The sequence below is a fragment of the Gekko japonicus genome, unplaced genomic scaffold (genome assembly GCF_001447785.1).
Source record: "Gekko japonicus isolate JY-2015 unplaced genomic scaffold, Gekko_japonicus_V1.1 scaffold217, whole genome shotgun sequence".
Lineage (NCBI taxonomy): Eukaryota > Metazoa > Chordata > Lepidosauria > Squamata > Gekkonidae > Gekko > Gekko japonicus.
The window spans coordinates 24,130-43,052 of NW_015164188.1; the positions used below are offsets into that span (position 1 = coordinate 24,130).

Below are 18,923 nucleotides of genomic sequence, written 5' to 3' on the forward strand. Positions count from 1 at the left end.
CGGGGGGGGGGGGAGAATGGGCTCCCCTGCTGCCGCTTCTGCAGGCCGGGAGCTGTGGGGAATACTCCCCCCCCCCAGGTCCCCCCTCTTGTGTTATCTAAATGTAGAGTAGTTTGAGATATATCTGTTTGTGTGGTTGAATGTCTTTCTCAGTTATCATTTCGAAGAAGGGTAGCCATTTTGCAGAGAAGAAGGTCTTCTTAGGAAATTGGTCTATGCATCTGACATGGTTTGTAATTTTCTCTAGTATAAAGAGGTCCCAGACTTTTGTGAACCATAGCTCAATCCTAGGGGCAAGGTGGGATTTCCATCTGGTGGCTATACAGGATCGTGAGCTAGCATGGTTTTGATTGGGGAAGGAATCTGTATCTCTTTATCTATTTTGCATCTTAATTATCCTGAGTCTACACTGTAGACATTTTATCTGTTTTTTAAAATAAAAGGAAAATGTTAATTTCCTATCCTTCACTGACCCAGATTCTTTGCTAGTGCCGGGTGGTCTAAAAATTAAAATACTGGGCTTACTCACAGTATTTACCTGCAAAGTGCAGACATGTCTGTAGTGGTCTAAAAATTAAATTGCCGACTTGTAGCCAAATTTTGGCAAAGTTTGCTTAGAGCAGGAGAACAGTAAAAGTGAATGAAGTGACTAGTTTGAATTAATATATAAGTGTCTCTCTGAGTAACTATGAAGTGACTAGTTTGAATTAATATATAAGTGTCTCTCTGAGTAATATGTTCATTTAAAAATAGTCCCTTAGATTTTTTGGAATCCAAACACATTAACTTAATTTTTCCCTTGCTTGATCTAGATATTTATTCGTTCTAATTGATATATGCAACCTGACTAGTAGATCCTCCAAATAAAACTGTTTGCTTAATATAACCTCTTGCTTTATTTAGATTAATATCTGATTTCTCATAGTCTGTTTCTTTCACAGATTCCTTTTTATTTTGTTGGGTCCAGCAGGCAAAGCGCCTCAATACCATGAAATTGGCCGATCAATAGCAACGCTTATGACTGATGATGTGAGTACTAGGCATTTGGTAGTCTCCCATCTAATTACTAGGTAGGGCCAGCCCTGCTTAGCTTCTGAGATCTGATGAGACTGGACTACTCTGGGCTATCCAGGTCAAGGCAGAACAAATGGTGGCGCCAACCACAAAATGTAAGGGAAGAAACTCTATAACATCTCAGGCAGAAGCTCTGTCTAATAAGATGCCTTTTTAAATGAACATATTGTTTAAAATATTTTCTTGTGTACACACAGCAGTTACGCAGTAAAGATCCATGTGTAGTAGTGGCAGCAGCTGCAGAAGAAACGTTTAAAAAATCTGCATAGTCAGATTTCCAGTGGCCAATCAGAAGCCCTGATGGGTAAAAGCACCTCCACATGCTGGCCAAAAGCACCTGCCCACTTTCTGAAAACTCTTAGTGGCACCAGGAAAGGTATTGGTGGTACCCATCGGTGCCTCATTAAGGACACCTGTCATAAGCATTATCTTGATCTAATATAGATCTGCGTTACATAGTAGGGTTTGTCTGAGATGCTGTTAGTTGTATAGTAGCCCCAGTCACACGGAGCATTTGCCCCACTAAAGGCACGATACTGTGGCGGATTTTCCGGGCGCGATCTCACCGGAACATCTGGGAGGCGTAGCACTCCCGTGGCCAAGCTGCTGAAGCCGCATAGTTAAAAGCTACCAGGTTCGATCTACCAGCAAATGGTTTGCCACGGGTTGCCTCCGAACTCCTGTGGTGTGAACGAGCCAGCCGTCCTCTTTGCTGCGTGCGCCAACGGTGGAAGCTCCGGTGTGCTGCCGTCAAGTCTGATCGCCTAATCGCACATCAGATTGCAACGGCGCAAAGAGCCACGCGTCCCCACCGCGTTTTCTGGCCCGTGTGACCGGGGCCAGTGTTGAGTTTTTTCCTGAAATGAGATGCCCTGGTAAGAGGCTTATAGTCCTCTATTGTGTAAAACCCTAGTTTTGGAGTATAAGCTAATATAAAGCAATAAAAGGTTATTGCTAAGTAGTATAGCAAAACAGTTGCTTATTGATTTTGGCAATTGTAATCATATTGTATCTATTTAAGACTGACAACATTGGCACAATAATTGCAAGACTAAATTATTAAGTACTTTACTAATGTAGAATGTTAGAGTTTGGTTATGTACAGATCTTTTCCTAGAAACTTTCTTTGAGGGCTCTCTGGAAATCTTACCCTTATTTGTTCAAGTTTATTGCCAATTGAAACATGGCCCTAGAAGATTCTTCAGTGAAGGCTGTATTCCCTTCAGATGTAGTCTTTGTTATTCCTTTCTTACCATCTCCAAATGCATTTAGGTATTCCACTATTAATATATTGTCGAAGGCTTTCATGGCTGGAGTTCATTAGTTGTTGTAGATTTTCCAGGCTGTATGGCCGTGGTCTTGGCATTGTAGCAAATGGCTACTCCAAGAATGAAATCAGAAGAGCAATTAAACCAAAGGTAAAACAAACAACTGAGGAAAAACAGTCTCCCACAGGAAAAGTGTTTTTGCCATATATCAAAGGAATCACTGATCAGATGGGAAAATTTATGAAAAAACACAACATACAAACAGTATTCAGACCCACCAGAAAAATACAACAGCTGCTACAATCTGCAAAAGACAGAAGAGACCCCCCTCACTTCTGCACGAGTATATCGCATACCATGCAGTTGTGGACAGGTTTACATCGGGACCACACAGCGTAGCATTCAGACAAGAATAAAAGAACACGAAAGACACTGCATACTGGGCCAACCTGAAAAATCAGCAGTGGCTGAACATAGCCTAACTCAAACAGGACACAGTATCTTATTCCAAGACACTGAAAGGCTGGACAACACATCCAATTACCATGTCAGATTACACAGGGAAGCCATTGAAATTCATAAACATAAACACAATTTCAACAGGAAAGAAGAGAGTTTAAAAATAAATAGGGCACGGTTCCTGTCCTGAAAAACACAAAATGCTCTACATCTTACAATAGTACTACAGATAAGAATTTCAACAGCCAATCCATTAGCATGTCACAGCCTGGGGAACTCCTACAAGGTAATGACTTAGCCCTACCCCACCTTCCTGAGTAGATATAAATTACCTGCCTACCATTTTTCTTCTCACCTTGACACAGAGAGTACTCCTTCTTTCTGCGTTATACCTCTGAGGATGCCAGTCACAGCTACTGGCGAAACGTCAGGTCCTACAATGCCAAGACCATGGCCATACAGCCCGGAAAATCTACAACAACTAATTCCACTATTACTTCCCTTACCTCCCTCCAGTTTTCCAAGATATTGACAGGTATAGTGTACTGATTTTTTTTAAAATACGATAGGTGACATAATTCTCTAATTATGCATTGCCTGTACATATAAATGCAATTTAAACACACATTTTTATCAGTTCAAAAGGTGTGGGTATTACATTATTTACATATAAAACATATTTGTTCGAGCCTTGAAAATACCAGTTGTTATTCTGCAGTATATCAGGCTAGTGTCGTCATGTCATAAAATCAAATGTAAATTTGTATGTATGTGTGTTTATGAAGGTTTTCCATGATGTTGCTTATAAAGCTAAAGACCGAAATGATCTGCTCTCTGGAATTGATGAGTTTTTAGATCAAGTGACTGTTTTGCCCCCAGGAGAGTGGGATCCATCTATACGAATTGAACCACCTAAAAGCGTTCCTTCTCAGGTAAGAACTTTTTCAGCAGATGACAACCTTTTAAATTGTATAATGGTGTAGAAGGCCATAGGAGGTCTGTGCAGCTCTTCTAGCTTTTGACATTTCATCAGGCATTTTGCCTACACTTTCATAATAATCTGTTTTCACTAATATGAGGGCTAGAAAACTATTTAAAAAGTAAATTCACTGGTAAATGAATTCTGTGGTCAGTGCGATGTTCTACTGTATTTCTGTGCTTCCGTATGATTGCAAATTATGTGATCATAGCTAGAGTGTAGAGTTTATTTACAGGCTGATTATCTGAAACTGTAACTGATGTAATTTTTTGGTAGAAAATTTTCATGCGCTAACTTCTTCTGTGATGCAGGTTCTCAAGATGTATGTGTAGGAATCTTTGGATTTGTTACTCGAGTAGTCTCCAGTCTAGGCACTGACCAAACACAAACGTGCTTAGCTTCATGAACAAATATATGCAAACATATGTCATGATGCATTCAAATGCACACAAATAACTACCACCTAGTGGCATACTGTGTATTGTCAGATGCCAATATGTATACTGTGTATCAGCTACTGCACATGCAGCCTCCCAACAGAGCAAATATTGTCCCCGGGGACAATTTCAGGTTGGAAAAATGATGCTGGAGGGGAAGGTTGAAGTCCCCCTCCCCCCCCATGGTCTCAGTTTGAATTGATTGCCTGCAACTGCCATCTGACCATAGGAGCATGAGAGTCAGGTTGGGGCAATCCAGATCAGGGTCATAGAAAAACTTCACATCTTGTTTGGCCCTTAGGGGAGTAATGTTTAATTCTAAGCAGAAATTTGGCTCTCTGTACTGTGATTCGAGTGATAGTTCTGTTGTTCACATGTTCTAGTACCAATTTTTTTTCTTTCAGAGGCTGCAGTCTCACACACTAAATCATCTACTTTCAGGCCTTTTTCAATGCACTTTCCAACTGTTTTTGCCAGTTGACACAGTAAAATCCAGTTGGTTCACTGAAAGTGGGTTGAAAGTGGATTACTTTGTGTGACTGCAGCCAGAGCTATGTTTGTTGCTTGGTATAATTAGTTGATATTTTTATTGGCGTTTATGATGATCTTTAAAAAATTTCATGCTTGCAAGAAAATGTCAAGCCGAGTCTGTCGAACTCTGCTTAGATGACAGAAGGAAAGCACGAAATAATGCTTTTAATTTTAATGTAACATTCATGCAAAACGAAAACATTAATGTCATTTCTTCATGCAGGAAAAAAGGAAGATACCTAAATTTCCAAATGGAGCTGTTACTCCTGGAGAGCCTCTCAAAGAAGAAGCCCATCATGCTGGACCTGAATTACAAAGGACTGGAAGGTGTGTTGTGTTTGCTTAACTGCTAGTAATGTCAAAGAAACAGTTACCGCTATAGAAATGTGCATAATGTCATGCTAAAAACTTACATCAATGAGAAATATATTGTATCTACCTTAAATATTTGTCATCTAATTTGTTGGCCTGTTTGGGCCTTGTAGTATTCCTCAGTATCTTGTTGGGGAACAATATAGTGCATAAAAATTCAGGTGGATAGCCGTGTTGGTCTGAAGCAGCAGAACAAAGTTTGAGTCCAGTGGCACCTTTAAGACCAACAAAATTTTATTCATAGTGTAAGCTTTTGTGTGCATTTGACTGAAGAAGTGTGCTTTGCCCACGAAAGCTGACACTTTGAATAAAACTTTGTTGGTCTTAAAGGTGCCACTGGACTTAAACTTTGTTCTAATATAGTGTATAATGATGCTTTGATGAACTCAATATTATTTCAAATTGAACCAGTTTCTAAAATATTGAAAGGCATATGTTTATCAGAAGAATAGCTTAAAACTGGAAGTTGTCTATAGTGGGCTAGATATTTAAAAATGTTCCCTAAAATTAAGACCTTTCCTTTTCAATCTGAAACATTTAGAGGTGTCCATATGTTCAAAGATTCTTGACACTTACAGAAAGGAAAAACTTTTTAGGAAGGCAAAAATAGTCTTCAAAGACAATTTTCTTGGCTAAGCTGGGTTCTACAAAAGCGCTAAACCAAAGCTCCTGATAAATATATAAGCTGTGATTTACTAGTATTTGGTCAATATTAAAAGGGCATGTTTAGAGAATGGAAGACTTTCCCACAAAACTTTCCCACAAAACAAATAACGCTTTCCTCTTGAAGAAATTTTAGTATGGAGCAGAGATCCATCAGTGGCTATTAGCCACAAGGTATAGATGGAACACCATGTCTGGGCAGTGATGCTCTGTATTCTTGGTGCTTGGGGGGGCAACAGTGGGAGGGCTTCTGGAGTTTTGGCCCTGCTGCTGGATCTCCTGATGGCACCTGGGTTTTGGTCACTATGTGACACAGAGTGTTGGACTGGATGGGTCATTGGCCTGATCCAACATGGATTCTCTCATGTTCTTAAGTAAATGAAAACAATAGCCCAGATTTATTTCTATGAGTTTCAAAATACATGTTGGCATATTTCCCATATAGTAGTTATTTTTCTTAAATTAAAACTGGATTCCTTCCTAGATGATGATTTTATACGTGTCTATAAAAATAGCATGTCAAACAGTTGCAAGTTGTTTGGCATTTTTGGTAACTACTTTGCGCTTTTTCAACATAACTGTGATATAAGAGTCCCTTGGCTTGGGTAATTATTCAGTGCTCTGCAATATTTAGCAGATCAGTACAACCACCATGCAGGTGCAAACTCCAGGAAATTACAATTTTTCATTTGGAGCAAATTTCTGATTAATTTAGTGTGTGCGTAACGCCTGCTCTCTGAATTTAGAGACGGGGCTGAATATGAGTTCCAGAGGTTGGCACAGGAGCATTTCAGAGCTCCTCTCCATTACTGCAAGAAGCAAAATAAATTATGGGGGCAAACCTAATTTAAGTAAATTAAGTAATTAAGTAAATTTAATTTACTGGCTTAATTTATCAAGTTTACAAAATTCTCTAGTCAGTGTATGCAAATATCTGGGATATAAATGTGGGCTCATATAACAGTGCGCATAAGGTTGTCTTAGTCCCTTTTTATGGGAAGTACACAGGGCATTTCTTAGTATAGAACAGAATGGACAAGTTCTCTGTTCACACCCACACCACCATATGTATGTGTTAGAGATTCAAAAAGCTGTTGGCCATCCATATGGATATATGTTTCTCTGAAATACATGAGATTTCCAAGTTGTACGTTGATCAGAGAGAACCTATTTACTAGTAGAAGTTTCTATTAAACATCACAAATGCAGGAAATAAATAGTCCTACAGAGTTGGCAGGTGAGAATATTTACAAAATATTTTGTTATTTTTATTATGAGATATGGATGAAATTGGTAGACTAATTTGCCAGGCTTTTTTCGGTGTCTAGCCCATTATATACACAATATATGCTGGTAATAAAAAAAACAAAAAAACAAAAACCAACAGAATTTCAGTACTGAAACCAACTAAATGACATTGATATACTCTTTGCGGTCTGTATTATGAATACATTTGGACTACATAAAAAAGGCTAATTTATGCTGAAAATCAGCAGTCAGTCTTGCTTCTCCCATAGTTTTAAGCATTCTGGAGTCCTTTAGTGTACAGTTTGACGAGTTTCATCTCACCTATTTAGGCTTTTTGGTGGTTTGATACTTGACATCAAAAGGAAAGCACCTTTTTTCTTGAGTGACTTCAAGGATGCATTAAGTCTTCAGTGCCTGGCCTCGATTCTTTTCCTATACTGTGCCTGTATGTCTCCTGTAATCACTTTTGGAGGGCTCCTTGGAGAAGCTACAGAAAACAGAATAGTGAGTACAAAGAATGGTAGTAGCCAGGCTTTTAGATTTCCAGAGGCAAGTGACTGTGTTCATTTGTCTCCTTTATTTTTCTACCTTTATTTGAAAACCTTTAGCCCACAGCATTTGATTAGCCCCACAGTAGATGTTCCTCAATTATTAACTGCTGTGGAAAACATGAAGAATATGTATGTGTGAGCAGGAGAAGATGCACAGTTAAGGTAAAAAAAAATGATCCTGTCTTAATGAACTGTTCCACGAATTGAGAGAGAGATAGCATGCTTTGTCTTTATATATTAAAAAGGCCATTAACAGGCATCTGAGTACACTGCCTTGATTTCTACTCAAGACTGATGGTTCAGATTGCCTTATAGGGCAGTAGGTCTGTGAAGTAAAGTGAAAATAAAGTATTGTTAGGGCTGGTAATAAATATTATACATGCACAATCATGGAATCAGACAGACTGTGCTTGTGTTAAGAGGGGTTTGACACAATGTTAGGACAGGGGCCTTAAACCTTTTTTGGTCTACTGGTTTTCTACTTCAGACCCCCTCCGTGGCTACTTTCTATCTCTCCTGCTGAGACATTCCAGATGGATATTTTCCTGCTGGCAGGGTTGGTAGCTTTGGGATAGGAGGCTGCAGCAGAAAAGCAAAGATTGGGGGAACAAGTTAACCACTCCCCTCTGTTACCCCATCTGCATTCCAATTTGCTGCTTTTTGAAGTTGTTTTCCCCTACAAGAATCAATCATTGTCCTGCTTGGCCCAATCCTGACAGTCATCAAGTTTACATACACATATTTGTGTGTAATATGAAGCTTGGTCCTCTAATATGTCATATTTTCAGAAATATTTTTATTACGTGTCCTACTCTAGTTTTGCATTAAAATGCAGTTGATCTTAACAAGAAAGAAATCATTGTAAACCTTAACCATTTTGTCACATTTAATTATGATTCAAAATTCTATGGGTGTTATGGCAGATGACCTAGTAGGGCTTTACAGTTAATAGAAATGGGAGTGGTTGTATGTGGCATGGGTTAAGGTCAGTGATTCAGTATTGTTATATAACTGTTTGAAAATTTAGAGCACTTCTTTCTCAAGATGTCAGTCTGTCCTTCAGAAAAGAAAGCAATAAATGTCTATTTTTAACATTTGTCATATCTACATAAAATGTTCATTGCTTTTAAAAACATACCTTTATTTTTCAATACTGTAACAATACTGCTCATTTACCAGACTTAATTTTTTTTTCAGGCAAAGTTTATTTAGCTTTATTGTGCTTGAGTATTTATATTTTTTGTTGTTTGGTTGACTGGCCTCCCCCCTCCCCCAAAACAATACCCCGTGAGGAACCTATTTTCGGAATTTTAAAATGACCTTGTAATTCAGTAGCACTTGGTTTTGTTGAAGTACTTGTCTGAGCGTTGTCACACAACTGGTTGAAAATGTGTTTCTCTTGTGCTAAAATACAAAAATGCCTTCTTTCTTTTAGCTGCCTTCATTTGCTTGGTGTTCATCAGTGAATATATTAGTTACTACACACGTGTGTTCATACTCAGTAACTGGCTTGTAAGGTACACACTTGTGTTCACACCACTTCCATTCACCTCCAGAGGCCATCACCTCAGGAGTGCTCCTGCCCTTGTTATCCTGCCTGCATTAATTAGTTCATGGTTGATGTTACAAAGACAGGCTTAATCCTTTGTGCTGTCTCTGTTGTGTATAGATCATGACATACTACTGGTTATAATACCCCTTTCGCATACCCCTTATGTTGGTACTTAAGTGTTTCCCTTAGTTATGGTGGATTTAGGTGCACATTAAGTCAGCTAGTATTGTGCTTGCCTGGTAATTATTTTAATCACTTTTGAATAGTTTTCCATGGGATAAGGAAGTTTTAGTTCAATAATCTATTTTTCATTGTCTTTTGATCCTTTAAAATTAATATAACTTAATATGACTTTGGTTAAGTCCTCCTGTTTCCTATGCATGGGTAATATCATGGGATACTGTATTAAAAAGGTGTTAAGAAAACAGCTGTACAGTTCTAGAACATTGTAATTAAGAATATTCATTACCAGGTGGGATAATAAATTTTGTTTCGTTTGTTTCCCTGTGTTCATTTGTTTCCTTATACATTAAATCATTCTTGTATAGTCATTTCTGTTTTGTCATTAGTTTGACTAGTACAAGTTTAATATAGCTCATTATAATTAGTTTTGATAGTTGGTTGCAACATTACCTTCTTCACACAGGAGAAAGCCCTTTATCTGATTCTCCCTATATTAATTAGGTATTGCATTTTAGGGGTTTAGGTATATACCTTTTCTTCTCTTAGCTCCCCAAATGAATAATCGGATCTCATGGTTTTTGAATAACTTTGTTTCTTTCATGACAAATTTTCCAAATACCCACCATATTATGTTAAATTCTAGTGTGAGGCTGTATATAGGCAATAATGTTTACTTTTATTCTCTTTACAAGTTAATATGTAAGGAATATGTGTAAAAACACGGTGGCAAGTGGTAACTATGTGTTCGGTGAATCACAGGTTTTTCTTTCCCCTCAGAGTGCAATAGAATCTTTATTTGGAGCATCATTAACTGGGATTGCCTATTCACTGTTCGCTGGGCAACCTTTGACAATATTGGGGAGCACTGGACCTGTTTTAGTATTTGAAAAAATCTTATATAAATTTTGCAAGTAAGTTTATTTTTATTCTCAAAATTTTGTGCTCATTATGTTTAATCAGAGATATTCCTTGGGGTTTTTTTTTAAGAACCTGAGAGGGAAAGTAGCAGCTAGTATAATGCTATATAGATTCTTGAATATGAACACAATACCATGAATTCATGTTAATCAGGGGTCATTTCGTAGAAAAAGAGGTGCAGGAGCTCATTAGCATAACTCATTAGCATAACATATTGCATATGCCACACCCCCTGACATCACCGGAAGTGTGTCAGAAGGCAACACCCACCGCTCAGGCTCCACTGGACTGTTTTGGATTGCTAGCTATTGATAGCTAGATCGGTCCTTGCGGAGGAGGGAGAGCTTATACCTGAATAAAACTTGGCCTTAAAGGTGCCACTGGACTGTTTTGGACCAGGGGGCCGGGGGGAGCTCTGCAACTTACCTGGCTGCTTCTTGCTCTGGCTGAGGGCTGCTGGGAGCAGGGGGTGGGGCTTGTTGCATGTGCATGCCCCCTGGGCTCTTTACTGCCAGAGCTCCGCTCCTGTGCGCTCCTGCAGGAAATGACCCCTGATGTTAATGAATATATCATTAACTGTTTCAGAAATAAAATACTAAATGAACAGGCTTGTGAATTTTCTGGAATTAAATATGTCTTTAGTCTGTATGTTTGTAGGGTGGGTTTTTTTACTTTTTCAGCCATGAGATTCTTGATTTAAATACCGTTTAAGTCTCTTGGCAATAAAGGCAACGTTTGTAATGTGGTGTGTTACCATATTACTTGTTAGGAGGTAATATAAGTACATATTTTCCTGGAGTGTTGGTGTCACGCATACAGCAAGGGAAATAGTTATATTATTTAGGTTACTCCAGCTCAACAGGTCACTGCCCGAACCCTGGAATTAAGTAGAGAAGAAGCTTTTCTTGGAAACAGTCTTATCTACAAGTGATAGAAAAGTATTTAGGAATCTTCTCTTTAGCACAAAGACATAAGCTCTAGCAAAAATATCTGAACATCAGCTGTAATCTTCAGAAAAACCATGAGGTACAACCATCCTGGTAGGTGGGATCACATACTTCTGCATCAAAAGCTCAGTTTGAGAAGCTAGAATGTCAGCAAGAAGGATTTACCATCCTGAGGTATAAAGTTCCATATGGGTGGTGGGCTATATGCATTGTGCAGTCTAGCCATAGAAAGTTTCAGCACTCTTTGGAGCATGAGATACTTCCCTGTTTCTAAGTCATGTGCAAAGGAAGGAGGGAACCATTTTCCTTTTACCCCCAAAATTCCCTGGCTTTATTGATTCAGTCCTGGAATGTTTTGTGACTGGTCTACACATATGCAGTTTCCCCCCTCCACCTGTGACTGCACAGATGACCACTTAGTGAACACCAGTACAGATAAATGCAGCCTTGTTTTCCTTTTTGTGTACTTTTTAAATGGTATTAGATTCCAAAAATCCTGACAAGAACTGTGCTATAAGGAGGCAGAGGGAAATAAGCAATAGCAGAGAAGTTAGACTGCAACCTGGATCTTGTCTATTTTGTGCCTCAGTTAAATACTGGTAGTTGTAATAGTTTTACTAAATCTACATTTGTTTTTTTAAACAGGGATTACGAACTTTCTTACCTGTCTCTAAGAACCAGCATTGGTCTGTGGACATCGTTTTTATGTATACTGTTAGTAGCAACTGATGCAAGCAGCCTTGTGTGTTATATCACTCGATTTACCGAGGAGGCTTTTGCTGCTCTTATTTGCATAATATTTATATATGAAGCACTGGAAAAGCTTTTTCACTTGAGAGACGTGTTTTCTTTCAATATGCACAATAAGCTGGATAGGTTGACACTATATTCGTAAGTATCCTTTCTTCGTAAACATAGACAAAAGTTGCACTGATCCAAAAAAAAATCCAAAATTGAGAAGTCATGTAGTACCTTTTTATCAGGACCATCCAAAATAATAAAAATAATATGCCAGATTTCAAGATTTATGTTTCTTTGTTTTATTTTGGTTGGTGCTAATAAAATTATTACATGGGGGGGAGAGATTGCAATATCTTCTTTCATGAGAATGAATGCTAGAAGTACTTCTAGTACTCTGTAATTAGGGTTGCCAAGTTCCCCCAGGGAGCGGGGAAACCCCCGCTCAAGAGGCCCATTCCCTGCCGGCCCGGTTTGGGCCGCTGGGGGGGAACCCCACCCCCAAAGTGCCAGAAGTGTCTGGCGTGATGACGACACCCAGAGGTGACATCATCACGTTGGGCACGTTACGGGGGGACGCTCTATCAATGACGTTACTGGACTCCCCCCGCTAAAGCCAAGGTAAGACTTGGCAACCCTATCTGTAATGCACCTTCTAAATATTGATTCAAACTTATAAAGAGTACTAAATCCTTCTAGAGTAAGCTAATAGTTCATCTGGCTGAGTGGGTCCTATCTGATACAAGCTTGGTCTATATACTTCATAACATGGTAGTCTTTTCTGCCATTTATTCAAATCTATCTTCTGTCATGTTAAAGATTAGAAACAGCTGTCATGTAAGGATATATGTGCTATTGCTGTTCTTCTGCATGCAGTTTATTTTTTTCTTCATATTTTCTTCCTTGTTTATCCCATTGTCTTTTTAATATACCATACTGAGAAAAAAATGAGATCTTTAGTTACTTTGATTATTAAAACAAGTTTGTCATTCTAGCTGAACTTTATGCTTCCCTTACAGCAAATATGCTTACCATTTCCTGCCATTTTTTTTGCACTTTAAACTTGTCAGAACAGACATTTTTAAAATCACTGGAGTATTGTCTGTGAATTTCAAGTTCATAGTAATAAGATAAAGCAGTGACTAAAATGCTTAAATTTAAAATTTGCCAGATGTGTATGTTCAGAGCCACCGAATCCCAGCAATGAAACACTGGAACTATGGATGAAGCATAACAAATCTGCCGATACTATATCATGGGCTAACCTTACAGTTAGTGTGAGTACTTTGAGTAAAATATAGAATTTCACATTTCAGAATAACTATAGGTCAAGTCTGAAATAACTTGGCACGCATCGGTCTTATTTCCTGGGTTGGATCCTACCAGTTTTTTCCCCTTTGTCTTGCCAAGTTCCCCTTCTTATTACAGCCCCCATGTAGGTTTCATGATCACCAACAATAGCTGTTTTTGGTGATCAAAGGCACCCTTTCATCCCGTTTTCACTAGCAGGAAAGCTGGCTGGATCCAACCCTGTTTTGTGGTGACTGAGATGTACAATGACTAAAGTTGTCTTTTTTTATTTAACTGTCTAGCTTTTAAGCAGTTAGTAAATTTCCTCCCTATCTCAAGTATAAGTGATATAATGAAGATTGCTGAAGTCTTGTATCAATGAAACTGTAGGCAGAAATGTAAACTGCATTTTCATTTTTTATGTTCCAATTGTTTCTTTTGTCTGTCTTTCTGCTTTTAGAGAAGAGAGTTAGCTTAGCAGACTCTGCATGGCTGTCTGTGAAACTTGTGGCACATATACCAAAATTCCCCAAAAGCAAAATACTGTATTCATTTGAATAACCAATCTGAAATGCACCGTCTCCTGGTTCAGGCATTTGATTCAGTATTTTTAGAAGGAAGCTTTTTCTTGAGCCTAAGACATGTGCTCAGTGTTCGTTCACACAGGCCCTTAGAAATGTTTCCATTATGTCATGTAATATTATTTATTAGAAAACATAGTGGCTTTCCATGTACTCATTTTCTGTATATTTGTGAGCTGGAATCTATGAGGATGCGATCAAAACATTTGCAAAATAGGGGGGGGAGAAAGAAAATTATCGCATTACTTGATGTTCACAGAAAATCAGATTACTTCTTTTATTGTATTGTCTTTGAGCTGAGAAAATAAAAAAAGAGTCTTGCGTGGTACCTTCAGTAAAACAAATTTCCCCCCTAGTATTAGCTTTCATTGGCTAGATGCATTTAGTGGATGCTTGTTTACTTTTTAAAAACTTTTATTGTAATTTCATATATAAACAGCAAGATCAAAGGGTCAATATAGTGTAAGATGTGTAAAATTCAGATGTGATTAAGTTCAGAGACCATGGACAGTAACAATATGTGGCAGTCTCCCTAGAGTTGCTAATCTAGATGCAACTTAAAGGAGCTTTATTTCTAGTGTATTCCGAATTCAGGATGGTATACCACAACCACATTACTATACACCAGTGTAGTATAATAGTGAGAGTGTGAGATTAGGAGCTAGGAGACCCAGGTTTGTTTCCCTGTTCTGCCATGGAAACTTGCTGATTGACCTTGAGCCAGTCTCACACTCTCAGCCTAACCTACCTCACAGGGTTGTTGTTGTGAATATAAAATGGAGAAAGGGAGAATGTTGTAAGCCACTTTGGGTCCTCATTGGGGAGAAATGTGGGGTGCAAATGAAGTTTATATATCTATCTATATCTATCTATATCTACTTTGTTTTCTTGAACAGGACTAAATGTAACATAAATAAATGAATAATAACTTATTTTTGTAAATGTCTTGATTTACAGGAATGCAAGACCTATCAGGGTGTGTTTCATGGATCAGCATGTGGTCATCATGGCCCATATTTCCCAGATGTTCTTTTTTGGTGTGTCATTTTATTTTTTACAACATTTTTCCTCTCCTCTTTCCTCAAGCAATTTAAGACCAAGCGCTATTTTCCCACTAAGGTAATTGTGATTGCATTTAAGTATTTTCAGGATTTCTGTACTGAGTATCTTATTTGCAAATGAGGGCTAGCTATTTATGACTTAACAATTTGGTGTCCAGTAGTAAAAACAAAACAAAGGCAACATGGCTTATTATATGGATTTCAATAGAAGTAGTTTGGCTATAATTTTGCAAGGAATCAAAGTCATCTTCTGTTATCATGATCAACCTTGCATCATGTAGGGGAAGGAGTATGCCACAAACAAATCAAATGCTGCTTAGTGCTGCCAAGTCCCCCTGGGGGGTGGGGATTCCCCCGCCAAAAGGGCCCCCAATCCGCCGGTCCGCATCTGGCCGGCAAGGGGATCCCCACCCCTGAAGTGGCCAGATCAGGCCAACGTGCCCAGCGTGATGACATCTAGCAATCCCCCTGAAAACTCTATGGTGCCATAGAGTTTTTAGGGCGATTTCTAGAGTGTCACCCTGTGATGTGCTCAGCGTGATTATGTCACTTCCAGGCGATGTCATTGTGGTGTGCGCGCGCTAAACTCCGGGACCAGGCCCTCCTCGCTATTGCAGGCAACCCTAATGCTGCTACATGGTGCCTGTCGAGCTGATTGGAGGAAGCAGGGCTTTTTGTTTGTTTGTTTGCTTGCTTCATTCCTTTCCTGCAGTCACCGTGTGCAAGCAAAGCAAAGCAAATGTGTAAATCTATGGCAAATAAAATATTTAGCATCTCTGGTTTTGGAAAGCTTTGGAACGCCCATTCTTCTCTATATACTGCTGCACAGTTAATGTTGGGTTGGTTACATTAGCTGTCAGAACCAGTGTATTCCACTGGCTCGTTACTGGAAAGAGCTTGGTTTTGGAATGATCATCAAGATGAGGCTGAAATTGCTGAAACAGCCGCCCTGAGCCCACTTGCGGGGAGGGTGGGGTAGAAATGTAATGATAATTTTTTTTAAAATGCTGTAAATCAGCTCATTAAACAGTGGTACATAGGCAACAACTGGAGCACTTCAGTACAGCTTTCTAAAGATCTTCAAAAGGATGTAGTGAAAATGCTGTAACAAAGCTCTGTGAAGGTGAGTGGAACCTGCTGGCACATGCAATTCCAATTTGTAAAAAAATTAATAAGATGAGCAGATCATGGGAATGCCTTTTAGTGAGCACAGAACCAAAAAAATGTTGTGGCAATACCTTGTGGTGGCAGATGTTTAAAGGCTGATGGACATGTAAACCCGCAATGATATTTAAAAATGATTTTAAAATTGCTTTAAATTAAAATCTTAAGGTTAACATTGTTCAGGACCAAAAAGAAGGAATGTGCAATCCTGTAATCTCCTCCTGTTCCTTTAAACCAAGGCAGCAGGCTTCCTTAGGTAATGTGCACACAAATCCTAAAATTATATTTCAGTTGTTGTGAATTTGTAATTTGTTGCAATACTGAACAAATAACATTATCATAATCTGACCATTACTTCTAGATATTAAACCACAACTTTAGCGAAAAAAGTTGTGATAGGTTTGCCTTAACGTTAGTAACTTTTCTAGAAATAATCTGATTTTGAACAAATGTGATCCAGCTTGCAATTACCTTTTCAATGTTAAAACTACAAAGTAACTTTACCCTGTGCTAGTAGTTTCCCTTCCTTTTCACCATTAAATTAAAGAGGGGAAAAGTAGACTACAGCTGTAATATGGCATAGTAATAATTCTTATTAATCAGTGATGGCAACCTTAACAACTTTGATGAGTTCATATTACATTCCACAGGGTCTGATTAAGTATAAATCTCAATGCATTCTTTGGAAATAATATGAGTCAGTAGGTAGTGCCCCCTCGCCATTGCAGGTAGTCTTTGTTTGCAAAATAGGTTTTTTTAAATACTATTCCCCTTACTTTTTAGGTGCGTTCTACAATAAGTGACTTTGCTGTATTTTTGACTATAGTAATAATGGTTCTTATTGATTACCTTGTGGGAGTTCCTTCTCCTAAACTTCATGTGCCTGAAAAATTTGAGGTAAGAAAATGTTCCTTTGAAAAACATCTACAATTGTGAAAGGCTATTCTTAAATATTGTGGATAAAACATAATTTTAATGAAACTCCTGTGTAGCTATTCACTATAATACTGTGAGATTACTGGAATGGAATTGGAATGAATAGGCAAATGGCTTGTTTCAGGCTTTAAAGGATAAACACAAGATTAAAGTTATGAACCCATTATATAGAAGTACCCCAGTATTAAACAGGAACGGACAGGTGCTAAAGAGGTGGTCAACAATGTGAGGGGGGAGAATTGATAACAATTGCCACCCCCATTTCTGAAAACAGAAATCTTGTTCCATTGGAGGAAATGTGACGTTGGATACATGCCAATGTCTATATTCTACTTAGTCCATCAAAATTATGTTTGAAATACATTCTGAGTAAAAGAATAAAATACAGCATCAGCTGACCCTGATGAAAAGGAGAAATAGTTGAATGTTATCACAGCAAAGTTTACTCCATATTTACAGATAACTTCAGCACAGTATTTGTTACACAGTATGAGTGACAACATAGGAGATTGTGGGATCCCATACCAAAAATGCTAGGAGTCCAAACTACTTTCTTCCTGTTATTACTGTATTTTGTAAACTGTCTGGTAGGACTAAAGCAAATTTCCCCAGGCAGATTATTTTTCTTTATGTATCCTGAATATGACCTGTAGGCCACATCCATGTCGTTGAGTAGCAAGTACGCCTTTATTTCTGCTACTGGGGCAAGTAGCTCACTCATAAATTCTTTAAGATTCTCTCCTCTTTTCTCTGGCACCCCTTGGAAGCGCAGGACCATATTAGCCTTATCCATTTGTACTTGCAGCATCTGATCTTCCAAAGATACAGTTTTCTTTTCCAATTTTTGCACTTTTTTCCTCAATATCTGCATTGCCTCAGCCATTTCCTTTACTTTCTCAGCATCCTGCTTCATTACTTGAATCAAATCCGTTATTTGCGTTTGTTGAGCAGTAATGCTTGTCGCAACTTGCAGCTGCTTTTGTTCTGCAGTAATATTCGCTGTTACAACAGACATCTGTTCTTTAAAGACATTGAGCTGTTCCAGCAGAGGGCGCATGACCTCTGTCATCGCCTTCGTCATCTCACTGGTTGTTTCCAGGGACTCTAGTTTCGCTTTTAAAAGTTTCTCTTTGTCTCTGTCCCTCTTCCCCGCCATCTTTTTCTCGTTTGTTTGCTTTCGCAATAAATTTTAAAGTCTCTGAATATGCGCTTGTCTGTATAGCTCGATGGATGAGTACTTCTGGGCAATTTCTTGTTTATTCTTCCACTCCCTCCCCTTTCGCTCAACAATTTATGGGCATGGGAGGCGTCCCACCACTCGCTTCTGCCGTTTTGCTGCTTCGGGTAAGGAGTGTCTTTTCGTTTAAAAATCAGTTCTCATTTGACTCACGTTCATAGTTGGTCTTCCGACCCCTCTTCATTCATCATTTCAAACGCCTGATCTCCTATGCTTGACCTGGCTAGCTTCACTTGTACCATCAGGTCTCTCAGCTGGACGGACCACTGGAGCAAGGAAGAGCGAGCAAGTCTTATTTAAATGGCTTCTAAGTAAATATTCATATGATTAGATTATTAATTTGTGCTGCCTGTCCCATAGTGGCTTGAGGTGGTTTACATCAAAAAGTCTGAAGTAAGAGGATTATTTGTATGATATTATGCCACATTAAATTAACCTGTCTCTGCATTCCACGATTATTTTTTTGCTGGTTTTAAAATATACTATCAGAATAGGGAAACTTTATATTTTCTTTAATTGTATTTCGTATGAAGCCTTAATTTTAATATGATGCATTCTTTGGTATTCTGTGGTATTCTTTCCTCATCCCACAGCATTTCAATTACCTCTTAAACAGAATTTTGGGGAAGTGTTAGCATTCTAAAGTTATTTAGTGCAAACAGAGCTCATGTAAAGTTAGTAATAATTCACATGTTTGCTTTATAAGTAATGCATGCCCTGTTTTGTTTTTATTA

General features: G+C 38.5%; 1 protein-coding gene across 1 annotated transcript in view; it reads left to right on the top strand.

The window, feature by feature from the left end:
• SLC4A7 (solute carrier family 4, sodium bicarbonate cotransporter, member 7) overlaps window positions 1-18,923 on the top strand; it is a gene marked incomplete at its 5' end in the record, with an annotated part of 56,037 nt that overhangs the window by 20,806 nt on the left and 16,308 nt on the right. Inside the window, 9 exons of the mRNA XM_015408233.1 lie at window positions 942-1,029; window positions 3,587-3,733; window positions 4,972-5,075; window positions 7,361-7,535; window positions 10,095-10,228; window positions 11,828-12,073; window positions 13,092-13,197; window positions 14,749-14,910; window positions 16,800-16,913. Of these exons, the coding sequence (XP_015263719.1) occupies window positions 942-1,029; window positions 3,587-3,733; window positions 4,972-5,075; window positions 7,361-7,535; window positions 10,095-10,228; window positions 11,828-12,073; window positions 13,092-13,197; window positions 14,749-14,910; window positions 16,800-16,913 (1,276 nt within the window). The remainder of the gene's footprint in view (window positions 1-941; window positions 1,030-3,586; window positions 3,734-4,971; window positions 5,076-7,360; window positions 7,536-10,094; window positions 10,229-11,827; window positions 12,074-13,091; window positions 13,198-14,748; window positions 14,911-16,799; window positions 16,914-18,923) is intronic.